The sequence below is a fragment of the Molothrus ater genome, chromosome 4, assembly GCF_012460135.2.
Source record: "Molothrus ater isolate BHLD 08-10-18 breed brown headed cowbird chromosome 4, BPBGC_Mater_1.1, whole genome shotgun sequence".
NCBI classification, from domain to species: domain Eukaryota; kingdom Metazoa; phylum Chordata; class Aves; order Passeriformes; family Icteridae; genus Molothrus; species Molothrus ater.
The window spans coordinates 31,790,554-31,809,219 of NC_050481.2; the positions used below are offsets into that span (position 1 = coordinate 31,790,554).

Sequence of the window (18,666 nt, forward strand, 5' to 3'; positions counted from 1 at the left end):
GTTGAAAAACCTCCAGTTTTTATCTAAACTACAGAAAACATTTGGTTTCAAACAGATTAGACTAAATAAAACTGTGTTTCTCAGACCTCTTGCAGGATTGAAATTTTAGGAAGAGAAAAAAAAAAGAGAAGGAAGAATGATTGGGCTATTGATGACAGCTCTTGGGACCTGGCTGTGTTTTGTGCAGCAGCAGCAGCAGCAGCTTTGCTTGGGGCAGAGCCGTGTCCATGCACACAGCCCAGCCTTTGCCACAGAGCACATCCCAGCCTGCAAGGCAGCGCTGAGTGTGATCCTGGAAACTCTCATGTGCCTGTGTGCCAGAGAGGGGGAGAGAGGGAGAGCAAAGACGAGTAGGGAGGAAGGCAGGGAGAGAAAGGAACTCTCCTGACACACTGCTGAGGGCTCTCAGAGGCAGGCTGTGCGTGCAGCTCTCTGCCTGGTGTGCACTTCGAAGGACAGCATTCACTGACTTTATCCATTGAATCCCTGAAGGACAGATATGACACCCAACTGCTGCTTCTACATGCTCTTGCTTATTGGCACCAAGGGTAAGTGCCCCTGGCTTCCTTTCTTGTTTTGAACATTGCAAAGCAGAGAGCTGATAAACTTCAGGAGCGGATTTCTTTTAAAAACCGTGGTATCTCATGTTATTTTACATTTCTTCATGTCAATTATTTTTCAATAGAATCTAAGTGTAATGCAGTCTCTCAAGGTTACTAGCTACATGTCAGGATCAGATGTTTTTTGCACTTAATGCCTTGAGTGTTACTATTAATAGTTGTGAGCTGAAATTTTAGAATGAGAGAGAGCTTAAAGATTGCATAAATACTTGCTGTAAATATTTATTGAAGGTACCTGCAGAACGGACTTTACTCAGATGCCACGAAATCCGCATTTTAGACTCAGTTCAGTAGTTTGAAGTGATACTGTGCAAGTGCTACTAGAATAGGTAATTCTCAGAGAGCAGAATGTGTTCAGGTAATGGGAATTTTTAGCATGATAGGCAGTATAACATGCAAGAGGGAGACTGAATTCAATTTTAGTTTTCCTTCAGATGCAAATCACTTCAGTGTGATGAGAGTTACACAAGACACACTGCTTACTTTAACTGTGTTTTCTTCATTTCATTTGAGTACTCTGTTTGGAAGTGCTTCTTATGACTTGGTAAAGCTGTCCCTTTGAAGCTGCTGGTGCTGATCTATATGCTGAAAGTTCCTAATGATTATCATTTTCTTTAGTTGTAATTTTTATTGCGCAACGCCAATACTACAATAGTGTTTCATTAATTGCATAGATGAAAATAGCTACTCTTTATAATATGAACAGTTTTGTTAAAATAATAGGAGCAAAAGGTCCAATTCTGTAATCTTCTTTTGTATTGTGCAACAGCTTGTTCTCCTTCCTGTTTTTAAATGAAATAACTTTGAGTTCATGTGTTCATAGGATGGTGCTTAAGATAAGATTTGTAAGGGGTATTGCCCCCACTAGGAGTTTGGGAAATAGAGCTCCATACACAGCTATTTTTCTAGTTGCAAAACTCCGTTAAATCAGTGGAAAAACTCTAAGCAATTCCTCTATGGTTTACAGGAATACATAATTGCAAGCTGCATTCATGAAAAAACCAGTGATATTTGGAATTTGGAATTAAGAAAGCAACAATAGTGACATAGTATCAAACCTGTGAGCAAGGTCTGGTTTCATATGCACCTGCATTTTCTGTGAGCTATAATTCAATATTTAAAGTAGTACTTCCAGTTATGCAGAATAAAGGCTAAGTGTTTTCAACAAATTTAGCCTTTCACATTACTGTTTTCTATGCCAAAACATTAAAACATAAAATATGTGCCAATTGTTGCTATAATTTCTGCTGTTAAATTCATCTCTGCTATGGAGTTTATTAAACATATTGGAATATATTAAAGCATACTGCAAGATAGGATAGCAAGGGAGGACTGTAAATTACTACAAACCTACTAATTATGATGACCATTACCTTTTTAGGTTTATACATCATATATAGTGTATTACAATAAAACCACATGGCTCATCTAGGTTTGTTAAAGTGAGGATTGAATTCATAGATTTAAGCACATCTATGCCCAGAATCTCTGGCACCTGTTAGTGCTCTGTTTTGCACCAAAATTAGCTCCTGTTACTGTCACATCTCCTCACTGGGCACAGTTACAGCTTCACTGCCTTTCAGAGTTTTAGCCAACAATACAAATTATAACCACACCTACAAGCTGACTGATTTCATCTGCTCAATAGACATCAGCTCTGCTCAAGCCTTTAGGCCAGCTGGTATTAAACATTCCTGGAGTAAGGATAGCTGTCCTTAGAAATTGGATTTTTTTTTTCTTTTTCTGTGGATGGCTGCAAGTTCAGCTGCATTTTGTCATGGAGATTTTTATGTTTGGTGCTGGTATATTTTTTTTTAATTTCTACAAAGTCACGTATCCTTCTAATTCTCTTAAAAGTAAAATAAGGAGTATGTATTGTACAAAAGCTATTAGTTTGATTTACCTGGATCCATTCAAGCTGTGTCCCTTTAGTTTTCCATTCAACAGCTGAAGTTCAATCACTGTTTTTACTCTCTTCCTTGAGATTCTTCATTAAATTTTTCATTTTATGTGTGAAAAACCTTTCCCTCCAAAATCTAAATAATCAAATTAATTCAAGCTATCAAGCTTTGTACGTACTGGCAACCACCTGAGTATCTTCCCAAGTGGAATACACTGTCCCAGGCAGAGCTTTCTATGAAAACAAAGCAGCATCTCTATCATGTTTTTCGTCCACACAACAGCAGTGGTTATAACATGGAGATAAGTAAATTCAGACTCCAGCTATGGAACTGGTGGCTCTGGATGTGTAGCCAGGATGAACTTCTGCCTGGGTGGGTCACCCCCCTTGCAAAGCTAGCAGGTCACTTCAGGTGTGTGGCTGGCATTGCTCTGGCTGCTGCTACATCTTAGCAAAATACTCAGCTGTAACTGCTGCAACCTCTGGAGTGCACGTTTGTGCCCCTAGAGTGCCTTTGGTTTTCTTTCTGGGGACAAAGGCTATTTTATCCTCCTGGACCTTGGCTAAGTGACAGGATCTCAAACAATTCATTTATCAATCATTAAGCAAAACAGAGGAGCATTCGTATTGAAAGTGAGTTCCAAAAGGGATTTGGCAGGCTCCTTGTGAAAAACAATTACAACTCTTTCAATTTTAACCCTTTATGCTCTGTGCCTCTACCTGATGCTTCCAATCCTATTTCTGTTTGTACCTCCAGCTCCTTTAGCCTCCTCCTTCTGTTCTTTCCTCATATTTTTTCCATCCTTTACCCTCACTTTAAAATGCCAAGGAAAACTTTCTTTAAACTATCTGAATCTCATTACTTGTTCTGGTACTTCATGCAGGTGACAGCTGTTTTCAAGGCCAAGATCTTTTATACCAAATGCTTTCTGTCAAATGTGGGAAAGAGACATTCCTGAATCCTTCAGAAAATTGCAAGTTTATGATTGTGCTCCTGTTTACATAGTTTGTAACATATTTTAAGAATCCTTCCAGATTTGTAAATAGGAAAGTGAAATTACTTCAGCCTTTGCACAAGCTGAAATAATCATTTTGTAATAATAATATTTGGTTATTTCTTTCATTTAACTTGGGCATTAATCTGTCTGGCTTTCCTGTAGTTAGAAGAACAGTGTGCATCTTGTGAATCTACATGTGCATAATAGTACATTTACAGAAAACTGGGGATTCAAGCTACATTTCCTGAGGAAAATTTATTCTAGTATCAGTTAGAGGGTAGTGAAAAATCTACACAATGGTAAAATGAAGCTTTGAAAGTGAGATCCTGCAGCTGCCGCTTGGGCAAGAATGTTTTCACCTCTTTGTTAGCAGCCCCAGGAGCTACCCAAGTTGAAAACTTGAGCTTTTAAAACTTGAGTTGCTCTCTTGAGTGAGAGCAACTCTACCAGACTTGAACCATTTGCTCTGAAATTTTATGTGCAGTCTGTGGACCTTGAGCAAGAAGACAAGCAAAACTTTACTGCATTTTTTTCTGAGGAATATGAGGAATCATTATTTTGCCTACAGAGATGAATTTGGATAATCTTGTATTGAGCAAAGCATTTTCTTAAACTGTACTTTTGTAGTATCCCTGTACAATATCACTGTGCTGAGAGACAATCCTCTGATGAGCCATCCCACTAGAGCTGATGAGGCTGCTCAAGCCTGGTTGCAGAAAAGTAAAAATAACCCTTTCTAATAGATGTTACTTGCTGCTAGAGACCAGTGTGACACTCAGAGGATCTGTCACCAGCCATCTCAGCATGAGTTTTCTCTTGAGTGCCATGACTTTGAAGCCATCAAATCAGACTTTGAAATGGCTGGTGCAAGGCTGAGAGGCACAGGAAGCTGAGAGGATCAGGAACTCATAATTGTGTGTCTGTAAGACAGAGGAGGTGACAATGTATTGGTAAGGACTGGAAAAGGACAACGAAAGCAGGGACAAAAGGGACAGGTAGATGGGACAATGGAACAGAGAATTGAGGGGAAAGGCTGGTGCTGCTTAGAAAGGGAAAATGGAAATCAGGAGGACTATTAATCCAGGAGAATAGAGACTGAGGAAAGGGATGTGAGAGAGGGAGCCATCAGGGAACAGAAAGTTAATTAAAGAAGAAGGACAGGGAGTTCTGAGAGAAGGGAGTGAGCATCTGAAGAATGAAGTCAGAGGATGGTGAGATCAGAACTAGGATTCTGTATGGAAAGAAGGGGATGAGATAATGGGAAGCAGACAAAAAAGGATGGGAGTGAAGCAGCTGGGTTGAGCCTGAGCAGAAAAAGAAGCTGTGCTTGGTAGGGTGAGCTCTGTATTACAAAGTCAGAATGAAGCCCAAGATTGTCCTGTGACTTACTGACTTCTTTCAAAATGTCTCCTCCTGAGTAGCACTTCTGCTCAGAGGCTGGTAATCACTCTACCCTCTCAAAAAACAAAGGTCTGGAGAGCTAAAGGATCTGAACTAGTGATGCAGCGTGCTGTCCTATTATAAAATGCTGGAGGGAAACTGATTTCCTCTTCTAATAGTAAATGTTACATATTTCAGAGAAAGTTATTAATTTTGTAAACTCAGTGCTTAGGAATTTAGGCAAGAGACACAATCTTAATTTGTGCTGTGTTCCCATACTGAATTTTCTTCATGTTATAACTGCACAAAAACACATGCTTTGTGTCGTGCATTAAAAGGATGAATCAAAAATTATGGTAAATTATGCTGCCTGTGTGATCCCTCCTTCATTTACTGGAGAAGATTAAGATAAAATGTGGATGAGGCTGGGGATTACAAAATGAAGGCCATTTCATGAAAGCAACTGAACTCCGCTGTGGAAAACTTTTCCTGTTTTTTGCTCTAAAAGCCTTACAATTGGATAATAATTATATAGCAGATTTTCTGGGGTTTTTGGTTTGATTATTCTGATGTGGCAGCATTCATTGCATGGCTGCCACTGACATCTGTAAAAGCTGTGCTCTAAGTACTCTGTGAAACTGACTGATTCAGAAAGTAAAAACCTCAAATTAGCAGAAACCTTTGCCATGCATATGTTAATGTCTCAGCTCCCCATCTGAGCAGTAATATCATATTCTAAACTGTAATCTAAGTAATCTCTGAAGACTTAAAAATGGGAAGTCTATTGTAGCAGTACAAGGAACTAATCAGGAATTTAATATGATAGCTTCGAAGTGGTTAAACTGTAGATTAAAGAGCATGATGCCAGTAATACACTAGAAAACTAATCAAAGCATAGATAAAATGCCTTTAGTAATATATGGAGGTGTTATCAGAAATGTATGAAATATAAGGATGTGGCACATAAAGTAGCTGTGGATAAGCAAAGTATTGCAGAGTCTTGTGCTCACTGCCTCCTTTGTCTCCCCCAATGCTCATGAGGGATCCAGCATGCAGCTGATGGTGTGACAGGGCAAGACAAATACACCAGGAAGAGAGACTGATGGGAAAACAAGGGTTTGGACGAGTCTAAGGAGCCACCAGCTGTGGCCTGATGGGGAGATCCAGGCTGAATTCATGTCCTGGTGTGAGGGTGAGCTGGCAGTGGGAGGAAGAGCCCAGCAGCAGTGACTCTGATCCTGGGGGATCTGTGCATGGGAGATGACTTAGCTGAGCTTATCCAGAGAGGATGTTAAATCACCCAGTCCCCTGTAGCACAGCTCATTGTGCTCCACCCAGCTGTTCTGTAGCAGTCCTAAGGCTTTATTTGGTCACAATGGTTTATCTCAGTCAAGTCAGTGCTTCCTCCAGAGAAGGGCAAGTGTCAATATGGCACTGGGAGTGGGAGAGGCTGTGCAGTCACTGGGGCTCAAAGGCATGCACAAGTCTGTCAAAGCAGGTGAACATTACCTCTTTCTCCTCTGGTCTGCAGGAGAAATAACTGGCTTGACCTGGGAGAAGAGACTTTCCCATCACAGACCTGATTGTCAATGTTATGCTCAACATAGGGAAAAAGGGATAGTGCTTGGGAGGGTAGAAGTGGTATTTTTAAACTTAGAAATATATTTTTGCCCTGTTTTTTTAGTTTTGTTTTGTTTTTAATAGATAGGAATAGATCAGCACTTCTTTGGAGTAGGCTAAGAGCAGAATCCATTAATGAAACTGCCCACATCATAGTTAAGCCAAAATTTGTGTGTATGGGGAAGAAAATCATTAAATTATTGAATTTAAAAGCCACATGATTGAATACCTTGATTAGTCTGGAGTACTTAATAGCAATACAGTTGACAAAGATAATCTACATTTTTAGAAGTTTTATTCAAGAAGGCCCATCTACTGTAAAAATATGCTTCTTGACCTCATTTTTTTTGACTCAAATTCCATGTAAAACATGTGAATCAACTGTTATGTAGTCTTACCTAGAAATTATAGACACTGGTTTTCAGACAGGAATTCTTTTCTAGTAATCAAGTAACACTGCAAACATGCATTTATAAATCCTGCTTTTTCTTCAGTATGGATTCTCAGCACCATGCACAAAGAGTACAGCCACTTTCTACTTTTTCCAAAAACATATCAGAAACAGGTATTAAATAGTTGTTTTTTCTACACCCCTAAGACTTAGATGTCATATGAGGTCTTAAAATGGTTTAGCAAAAATAAAACACCTTGTATATCTTTCTGTTCTATCACTATTTGGTTAAATTTTCATTTTTTCTTTTAAAATCTTTCATTTTTATATGCATTGCTTTCACACTATCATTTAACTAGGTTGGTTTCTTGGTTTCTAGATTGGCTCCACAGAGCGCAGAGCACTCCACTGCTGGCAATGAGAAAACAGTGTCAGGAGCAGACACCATTCTCTTTTAGGTTAGATGAAGTGGCATAAAATGAAGAGAAGCAGGAACTATAGACTGTGTGAAGGTTAAATCCACAGCAATCCACACAAAAATATTGCTTAGCCAAAGTGCATCCAAAACAGAGCCACACTTCTGAATGCTGTTTCTTGTTATATTTTCTAATTTGGATATACAAACTTCCAAATATGTGCTGCTAATGTGACATTTCTTTATGTACATTAATAAATGCATAAAATCTACAAGTTATAATTTAAAGATCTATTGTTCTCAATCTGCATGCACATGTTGATACAACCTGCAGAAGAAGAAACAAGTCAGATGTCTCTGGTCATGGGGTCCAGCAGCTGGATGACATGATCTCAGAGGCTTTTTCCAACCTAAACAAGTCCCCAGTTCTGTGGTTTAACCAGCTAACATTATTCACTTCATGGAGGTCAGAAATCCTATTAACTTGAGATAATTTCTGTTTTATGCACATAACTGGAGTGTCACAACTTTTAGTGGTGAGTTATGTGTACTCATAGTGGAATACAGTTGAGATTGGAAAACTTGTCATATTTAAATCGAAGCAAAGATTAATGAGTCAGAATCCAACAATAATGCATTTATTTAAGCACATTCTGCAAATTGATTTTTACAAAATAGGTCTGAGAGGTCTTAGAAAACATATTTTCTAAAATATTTAACTTCAAAACAGAACAACAAAGGGTTCCATATTTTATAATATCTAAGGAGGGTAGAATCTCATAGGGCAGAGGGCAGAGCCACCTCCCAAATCTGAACTTGTAGGTCTATATGCTATTTAAATTCTTAATAGTTATAAATGGTTCTTAGTAACAAAGGTATATGAATTAATAAAATATATCAGACAGCCCTGTCTCCAGCTGACCAAGAAATAATGTATTTTCATTGTTGCAAGATTAATCTTGAGTGTGCTTCAGAGCTTCACTTCAAATTATGCTGGCTTAGTTCCATTGTAAGAACTATTATTGCAATCCTTTTGGTCTTTACTAAAGCCACAATAAAGGGAGAAAAAAAAAGAAAAAGAGGGAAAAAAAACCCAGATTATGTTTTATATTTCAAATACAGCATTAGGGCTCCCAGACTTTTTCTCTGTCTGGAGTCTTAGAAAAAGCATAACTGAGATTATTTTTTAAAGACTTACTTGGGATTGTGCTACTTGGGAGAAGAGGAAAAATAGTGGAATCTGAAATTGTGGCTGATGTCCAGCTTGCTTAGCTCTAGTGCCTCTGTAGCAAAATAAGAGGCTAGAGAGCAAAAGAAGACAAAGATAATAGAATCTCCTGCTGCCACCCTTCAGGTTCTTTCCCTCAGACTGTTTGGGCTGGCTGTTCTCAAAGCTATTTTTCTATCATCAGCACTGCAAGATGCTCATTCTACCATGTTATTGGGGTTTTGTGGGGTTTTTTCCCCCATCACAAGAACATACCAAAGTTGGAATAAATTGCATAACTTAGCTATAACTGCTGTTTTGGGGTGGGGGTGAGAGTGTAAATACTTCACAGGAAAAAAATGGAAGACAGGTTTGCCCTTTTTGACAGAAGAAAAGTTAGGCAATTGGTTATGATCTTTTAGATTGTTTCTGCCTTGAGGACAATTAATGATACCCAGGTAATTCTTTTCTGTTCTGTTTTTTTGCAAAATAGTGTGTTCCTACAATCTGAATATCAGCAAGTAATTTCCATGTTCATTGCCTCTCTAGTTTCATTCCCCTTTCTCATTGCAGCTTTCTCTTAAGGCTTTGCTGCAAGTACTTTCTGTCTGATCTGCTGGATTTCTTTTTGCTTCCATGCATGAATGCGCATGTACACAAACTTCCTCCTGTATATGACATTGTGTCATGAAATCACTTAAATCTGCCTTTTGTTTATGGAAACTTAAGAGAAATATTACAAATGTCTGTTGTTTGTAATTTAAATAATTTAGTTTTCACTAGTCAGTGTTTCACTTTTGCTTACTTTATGCATGGCTGACTGGATTAACTCGCTGAAAGCAGCAAGTCAGAAATTAATTTCCTTATAGTAATCTCTACCTACTGTCCTTATGTATTGAAATTCAGAATTATCTAGATGAGGTGAATGACTGTTGCTTGAGGGACACTAGTTTATTGATAAACATATGTCCTTAATTTTTTTGGCTAAAGCATATTTTCAATTATTGGATTGCTCAGATTTTAAAAAATAAAGAACAGTCACTAGCATACTACTATGTTATAAGATACAAAAATAATTGTAAGGTACCTGGCAAATACTGCAGTAGAAGAAACCTCTTACCCTAGGATTACAAAACTTCAGCAATGCCATTCCAGGTATGAAACTTCAGAGGTCTTTTTAGATTTTTTTTTTATTACATGTGTTTAAATTGTTACCTTATAAATGCTGCTTTTCAAATGAGAGGGGAAAAAATTACTTACAACAAACTTCTTTTCTCTTTGGAGCTCAAAGAACCAGGCCAAACACACTCAATAGTGGTTGTGAGAAAGAATTAACTCCTGGGAGAGCAGTTTCCTTTTTTTTGATGGCTAACCCTTCCCTTTCCAGGCCTTCCAGGTGGGATGGTACTGACTGGTACAGTGTATTTAACACATTTGGATTGGTGCCTTCATTTCTACTCAATACCAAACACCATTTGAACAAAACCCCAGTGTTTCGCATAGCCAGCTTTCAACTTGATATTGCCCTGCTGTGAAAAAGAAATTAGTGAAATTGAGGAGTAACACTGAGGCCAAAAACACAGGGGCAAAGGAAAGCTTACCTTGATGTATTTTCTATTGGAAAATCATGTCAGAATATGGAGCTAGAACTTTTTTCTAAACAGAAATAAGAGTCAGATATCATTTAAATTCTGTTTATTTGGGGAGAGAAAGAAGAGGGGAAATGAAGCAATAGAAAGGTTTGGCCCTGTTCATTAATTTGTGTCTTTGTTAGGTATTATGCTGAACTCTCATCCTCTGGGAAAGCCCTACAAAATTTGAGGGTTTGGATTGAACTTATTTTACTTCATATTGAGGCTTTTAGAGGTATTATCTCTTTCAGTTCTTTATGCACTTATTCTAAATTCTGTACAATCAGAACAAAACAACAAATTAATAAAAGGTATAAAAGTCAAATGCTGTGGCAATGTGCCATGTCACCAGTCTGAGTTGTTCTACTGGCAGTTTCCTGCCCTGGAGTGGATTTATCTGGCAGCTAGACAGAAAGGATCTTCCAACCTTATAACTGCATTAATTAGACTGAATTATCTGTGACATAACTGATAACTTGTGATGTTGTTGTGAGATTGGAGGTGATATTTTCAAAAAAGATAGCACAAATTTTCTGGTTTAGAAAATGCCTCTGAATTTAAAACATTGTGTGATCCACAGCAAGGTATGAAGGTACTTTATGAAATTAAAATCCAGGATAATTACCAGATTGGTGTGCAAGAGTCATTATATATGCATCACTTTTGCTGAAATCCATTTCACTATATTGTGTTTCATAGAAGCAAATACAAACTTAGTTGTGCAGTTCAAGTACTACATATTCCTAGAGTGACATCTAATGTAGTTTGCTAAAGATAAATGTAATGCAGTAAAACTGAAAATGCATTTCTCGTTGCAAAGGTAATAGCTAAATATTCAAAACAATTTCTAGTGTTTTATAGATTAATCTGTCATACTGAATAAATGACACTGTGTCACTTGCACCCAATCAAACCTAGAATTAAAAACACAATGCATATGCAATAAATACATAAATTTAGAAAATGTTATGGACTTCAGTGCTGGACAAGTACCAAAGCAGAGGCACAAATTACAGAAAAGGCAGTTCAGTGTTAACAGTTTGATTACGCTTCTCTCAGTGCCCTGTACATATATTCAAATCCTTTAAGCCACAGACACTTTGTCTCAAGGATTAATGCCAAAGAATCTATTGCCACTGGACCAAGGTCTATTTTGGTATAGAAATTTTGCCCAGGGTGTTACCCCAAGTGTGTGTACATTAACAGCACTAAAGTACAAGTGTATGAACTCTGTTTTGTTCTTGTATGAATCTGGAATCTATTTTCAATATGCTATTTATGGAAACTTTAAATTTTAGTTTTATTGACATTTAATAATATGAGAATCCTGTTACATTTTGCCAGATATCACTAGAAAGCTTTTCCTAAAAGAAAATTTTAGGAGAACTTTTATAAAATTACATGATGGAAAAAAAGCACTCTCACTGATAAATTCATAGTATGTTAAATGAAATTATGCAGAAGTTAATTTTTATTTCTATCCTTAAACATGATGGACTAACTTCATCCTTGTCTTGGTCATATATTACTCAAAAATCCCATGTTTAGTGGGAAAAAGCTGAAAATTCTGAACAAAACCAGGAAAATTAATCTAAGAATTAACTCCATCTCTTCATTCACTTCTACATATTGTTGTAATGGTCAAATTCAGACAACAAATTATTTTTTAAAAATATCTTTTTAAGTTGTCTCTTCTTTCTGTCATTTGGTAATTCAAATACATCTGATCAAGGCTGGTCAGTCACTAGTCACTTCTATTCTTTGTTAATAATTAATTAAACATCTTGTAAGGTTAAATAATTCATAGTTGTAAACTTTTATAACCTTGTTCTGATGATTCATCTTTACAAATGAAGATAATAGGCCTATGAGACCTGTTCTATGTTATGTTAAAGGTTTTTCAAAACCATCTCACATGCCCTTAATATACCATTCAGCAGAACAGGATATTTTTTAGTCAACTGTCAGCTTGAAGTATTCAAGCTAGCACAAAAATTACAGGTGAAATTGATTTTAACTTCAATATTTTCTGAGTAGATTCTGTTTTATTAGAACAAAACATTCTGTCTCAAAGAAAGAATGTTTTCACTCTTCTGTTTCTCCAGCCCATCTCCCACTGTGTCTAGAAGTACAACAACTAGAAAAAGTTATGTAAGAGTGTAAAAGTGCCACTGGTTTTGCATGAGTGTATTTGAAGAACTTGGGCCCTTATAGGTAAAATAATTTTCCATCAGAAAAATACAGGGTGGATTCTTCAGGACCATAATCACTCCTCAGTTCTTGGCATCTAAGGAGACTTTTTAAAAAGCAATTGGATTTCCTCAACCCTTTTGAAGTGCTAACTCACTTAAAGTGAGGAAAAACAAGTTAGCTTAATTGGCTGATGGAACTCATGAGTCATTTTGGATTCATGACATTGGAGTTCATGTTATTCAAATTCTTGAAAACATAAAAATATTTTCCTGGTATTATGATATGCCTTTATTTGAAACTATGTGTGGCACAGTTGAGACTGGTGTGACTAGTGGGTACCAAGCAATGAGTAATGCCTTTGGATGGTTTCAGTGCTCATGGCTCAGTCCCATCAGCCCAGAACTGTTCCCTTTACGGAGTCATCCTCGCTTCTTTTACGGAACCTCCTAGTGTTAAGTCTGTGTTCTTATAAGTGCACGTGTGCCTTATTTGGTTTCTCAAACAGCACTTGTGACCCAATCACTGTATTTCAAAGAATGCACAAAACTAGCAAGCCTAATTAATCAATTCAGTTGGAAGCCAAGCCATGTTGTCCTGGGAACATCTTGTTCTTGGCTTTCCCAAATGCGTTCCTTCTTTCGATTTCATTTTATGACTGTTTAAAGAGGGACTGTCATGTTCTTTCCCCAGCGATTCTGCATCCATGCTACAGAATTAAAAGGCTTATCTTATTTACTAGATGACAACCCAACTCATGCTTATTCCTTTAGCAAAGGAAAGCAGAGTTAACTCAGTTAGGTATTTAAAGACAAGCAGGGAAAATTATCCACCTTCTTCCTTACCGCTCGCGTCTTATAGCAATAAGCATCTCAAAGCAGCCAGTCCGGACAAGCTTAAAAAGTGCACAACAGAAATTCTTCTTTTCTTTCTGAAAATTTGAGATTAATTTCGGGGCTTTCAGGGGACCCTAAATACACAACAGTCAGAAATATTTAATTTGCAGTATCACGAACATGCTGCTAAGTAGAACATTTTTCTGTATTGAGACAAGAGTCAGAAAGAATTGTTTTTGCCATTTTGCCATTTGTACTGATACCAGTTCACTTATTTTTTTTCTCTTTTTCTTGAAACATCGCAACTATTTTAATATTTATGCTTAACATTATGAAAAGAAATTTTCTGGTACAGAATAGCTGCAATGTCTGCAATTATCTCTATGTCACAGGAAGCAGAAGATGATTTTCTCTACGAGGTATATAAAGAAGAGGCCTCTTTACTTGGTATCTGTAAAAACTGATAAAAATCTGATAAGAAAGTCTGTCATGGGTTTATCACTTTTCATCTTCTTTCAGCTGCTAAAAAAAAAACAAACAAGATACAAGAAGAGTGGTTCAATTTTTTCACAGTGGAAAATCAATCAAATGTAGAAAAGCCAACAACCACATCACAAAGATGGAGTGATAGATCATTATCTTGTCATGGTGAACTCCAATGTCAGTAAAGTCTGTATTTGCAAAACAATAACCATAATTTTTAATTGCTGTTGTTGCATTGCTATCTTTATCCATTTTCCTCACATAAAAGACCGAAATTTAATTTCCTCAATCTGAAAGATAATTGTTTGAATATTATCTAGCATTTTACAACAGTTTTTACTGTCTTATCTTCTGTCTACCTTCGTCAGCTTTACCAAATATTTCCCCAGAGAACTGGGGGCTTTTCCAGACATAAATCTCCTGCAATCAGCAGAGTCCAAACTTCTGTCTTTTTTTGCATAAACAAAGTGATGTTAACAAGTCAGTGGACAAAGACCAGTGCTTTCACTGATTTTATAACTGGGATGAAGTTGTTGAGTTTTGAAGCTGTGTTGTCTCCTTTCCCAGGCAGATATTTACATGCCAGGGTAATCCAACATAGCATAAATGAATAATGCAGAGATTCAGAATAGATATCATTAAGGCTGTAAATGTACTGAGAATTCAAAACATTGAACATCATGAGGGACTTATTCTTTGTGGCAAAGTAAAGATTTCTAAAATGCAACAGCATTATTAGTTCAGGGATTAATATTATTTGAATAATTTATAATAATTTTTGGAACATGCTGTGAAATTCCATTGAATGCTAGTGTGAGAAGATAAATGCTTTCATTTGAAATTTAAATTGCATGGAGATCAGCCCCTTTAAGCACAAGGTTCAGGTCAGTCTAAATATGTCTCTAGCATGTAGGATAAAAAGCTTGACAAAATGTGTGAGGTTTTTTGATGATCTGTTTGGGATGTTTTCATTTATGGTGGTTTTTTCCATGCAGGTGTCTCTTACCAATGGTTTGGTAGACTGTAACAGGTAATTGCTCTTAAGGGAGCCTCAGTTGCCTGCTCAGCTTTTTGCTAAGACAGAGACTTAAGACACTAAGTAGTACACATACACTCTTTGCTTAACAGTATGCCTACATAAGCTTTTCTTGCTGCTTCTTTTTGGGTGGAACAAGTTAATCATAATGTTCTGAATACAAGCACAGAGCAGCAGAGAAATTTATGAACAATATGCAAGTGTGAATTCACCGTGTGACTAGGATTTAGCTTTAATTTTGGTACCCATACACAAAAGCCTTAAGGAGCTGATGATCTTTGAGTAATTGCATGGGTTATATACTTGTGGATAAAAGCAAATCAACTTTTCTAAATAATTCAGTGGTGGTTAGCTGGAATATAAGAATTTCTATGCAGGATGCTTCTGACAGCAAGGATAATTCTGTACATATAGAGGATACTTATCTCCATTTTCTGCAGCTACAGCTCTTACATTCCAATTTTCAGAGTTTTAAACATTGTCAAGGGCTTAACTTCAGAAGTAAGTTCTTCTGGAAGGGATTTTTTATGAATCTGAAGTAATTGATTGAATTTCAGGTGATTTCTCTTAGTTCAAGAGAAAAATGAGTGCAAAAAATCAGATATTTTCCAAGAAGATTCCTTGTTAATTTGGGAAAGTTGTGTGAAAGATTTATACTTTGTCTTTGAAAATAGCCTGGAAAAATAGTTGTGTGTTTCAGAATTAGCAGTTTACTATCTGAACAAGCATCACATCACAGTTAATAAGGTTTTTAGAGAGTATCTGAAGTGCTCTAAGATCGCAATGAAATTTAAAATAAAATCTGTATTTGATTTTTGGGTTTTTTGGTAACAGTATGCATTAAGTCAAATGGTAGCTCTAATAAGAAAGTGATACTCCTTTTTGAAAGTGTTTCAAAAATTAAATTAGCAGAGCCTTGCAGAAAGGTACTAGGTAGGTTTAGGGAAGCTTTGGAAGTGAAGAACACTGGGTAATGTTCTGTCCTAATGATGCTTTTCTCCATTTCCAATGTATTGTGGGCTGAACAAATTTAATTCTAGTGTAATTTTAAACTCTCTCCATAATATGTTCTTGGGAAGAAGTTGGTCTTGTACAACAAGAAATCTGACTTGGCATCCTGCAATCCGTTACAGAAGCAGTAGTTAAGTCACCCTTTTTTGGGGAAGAAAATGGTGATGGCAGAATTTGTCCCTCAGGTGCACTGGTGGGACTGGTACCCTGGTGCACTGGTGAGGCATCATGCATCTGCAGATGTGGGAGATTGCAGCTGCTGCAGCACAGAGAACTGAAGAAGAGATGACAAGCAGAGTGCTCCAGCTGCCCTGGCTGTCCCTCATCAGCATCTCTCAACCTTTCCCCTCAGCACTGTTTTAATGAAGTCCTGTGTTCTCTGAAATTCCTTCCTACAGAGCACGAGTTCAGCAGAACAGCACCTGTGTATCTAAACTTCACACTGATATATTCTGACCAATATCTCCACAGTTTTTTGGATCAGACTGACGTCAGCTCTTCTGAAGGATTCATAACTGGCACCTTCATGATGTCTTACTAAGTTTTCAGCAAAACTGTGTCACGGATTTTATCTTAGTTTCCTTGTTTTTTGATCCTTGATCCATTTACACCAAGTAGTTTCTTTAAAATTGGAATATACACAAACATATATAGATCTGACTTTGTATAAAGGGGCCTATCTATCTGGATCTAAAATTTCAGCACAAATGAATGTCGTAGAATGGTTTGGATTGGAAGGGACCATAAAGATAATCTAGCTCCAACCACCCTTCCATAGGCAGGAATTCCTATAGCTTATCTTGTATATCGTTATAATAAATACTGAAAAAATCCTTTAAAATGGTAGCCTTAGGTCATTTGTCTTGTATAATTAACATTTTGATCTTATTCTGAGGAAGAATAGGGAGGAATTACCTGTTTGAGAATTACCTGTTTGCTTTATATCAAATGAAATTTTAATTAGCTAACAATATAAAATATTTTTGCCAAGTTTAACAAGTACTTCATATACTGTTTTTAATTTCACGTCCAATGAATTAAAACATTTTTGTTTCTTGATATTCACATTCAAATGTAAATGAGTACTTACAAAGGCATAATATCAAATACCCTTAAACACATCATAAAATAACATATTTTTTCTGTTCCTATTTAGTCATCTGTGACTCTTTGGAAGATCATGTTTCTGCAGCTGGCACCAGGTGCCCCCTGGGCTACTTTCCATGTGGCAATATCACAAGGTGTTTGCCCCAACAGCTGCACTGTAATGGTGAGGATGACTGCGGGAATCGGGCTGACGAAGAGAACTGTGGTAAGTGGCTGCGGCTTTGCTTTGTGTCTAGCACCTGTAGTCACTGAAACCCAGGCAGTGCTCACACCAAACAGGAGGCTGTGGAGTGCCAGCAGTAGGAAAGTTGTATGCTTTGCACAGGATGCAGCAGGTCTGCTTCAGCTGATAAAGCCACCCTCTTTCCCTAGCAAACCATTTGCTAGGGAAAGAGTGGGCCACATTTTTCTTTGTATATGGTAATAGTTATCAGCATCCAATTTTTTCCCTACTTTGAGCTTCTTTGTACATGTCATTTTGATGTCTACAAAGGGATGTATGTGATCTATCAAAGACTGTTGCTGAGGAGTGTTAGATGTGCGTCCAACAGAATTTATGAAAAGCTTAATGTGACTTAATGTGGGAAATATAATTTAGAAGAATTTTCAGGGTTTTCCAGGAATTATTTATGCCCTAATTTGGGAGAAACATGTGCATCTGTAAGTGTACTGTGCAAGCTGCACTATCAGCAGGCTTTGGTGGTTGGAAATGTAAAAATCCCACGTACACATAGTTGTACACATGGTCAGGCCACCTGTGCATGCTGTTTTGATCCTTGTCACTCCTAGCCCCTCTGGATGGTAGCTGTGATCTTGACTTGGCTTGTGGGCTCTGGCTTTACCTCTACTGCAAACCAGGAAGGGCTTTGCATGGGCACTTACCTATCCATGCCACTTCTTTGTGAGCATGGCCCTGGCATAGCTCTTGTCCATGCTGAGCAGCATCTCCCATGCAGTGTTTGGACACAGCTCAGAGGTGGCACAGACCTGGCATAGTCTGGAAAGGGGCCTCTATGTTCTGTGAAGAGAGAGCTTCACCATTTGTTTGTGAGCTAAGACCACAGGGAGAGAAAATGGACCCTAGCACATTTTATTTACTGTTACTGCCACCTTACTTACAGCCTGGATATTTCAGAGATGCTCTCCAGAGCTGCTGATCTGTGGCAGATGTGGGAAGTAGGCTTTGTACTCCTTGGTAGTTTTCCTGTAGCCATGGAGGACAGCCAGGTGCACCATGCCCTGCCCCACACTCTGCCTCCAGAGCCAAGCAGCTGAACTGTTTGTCTGTCCCAGACAGGCACATCTGGGATCCAGGCCAACAGATCTGGGTGGGAAGACTGTGAAGAATTAAAATATTAAGTGAAAATTCCATGCTATGTATACTGAAAGAAATTTTGTGAAAGAAATTTCAAAAAAATATGGTAAAGGTATTTTTCACCAGCACTCTCAGTAAAGTCAATGAGGTTTTGAATGTAGTTGTTCTAATTGCGTGTGAAGCTGATTTGTGTACCTATGAGAAGTATCTTATTATTATACCTGTGCAATTTCAGGGTCTTACTCCATATGAAAGCAACTTTAAATTCTAATCCCATATAAAGAACCTGCACCATTTTGTAGTTTTATACCATTTGTTGGTGCTATAAATGTACTTTCTGTTGTAAATAATCAAAATCCTGAACAAAAATGGCTTGCTCTGTTTTTTCTGTGGTCATCTTGACCTACAGTAGCAGGAATTGCCAATGATGATGCCCTCTCATGTTTAAGTCCAAGGACAATAAACAGTTGCTTTATCCATATTTCATTTCTGTATAATACCACAAAGACTATCATACAAGGACTTG

At 37.5% G+C, this 18,666-nt stretch overlaps 1 protein-coding gene across 1 annotated transcript in view; it reads left to right on the top strand.

Moving 5' to 3' along the window:
- Positions 1-411: 411 nt before the first annotated feature.
- Positions 412-18,666, top strand: part of RXFP1 (relaxin family peptide receptor 1) — a 47,105-nt gene continuing 28,850 nt past the window's right edge. The window contains exons 1-2 of the mRNA XM_036383125.1: positions 412-548; positions 16,875-17,030. Coding sequence (XP_036239018.1) covers positions 500-548; positions 16,875-17,030 — 205 coding nt within the window. The 5' untranslated portion in view covers positions 412-499. The remainder of the gene's footprint in view (positions 549-16,874; positions 17,031-18,666) is intronic.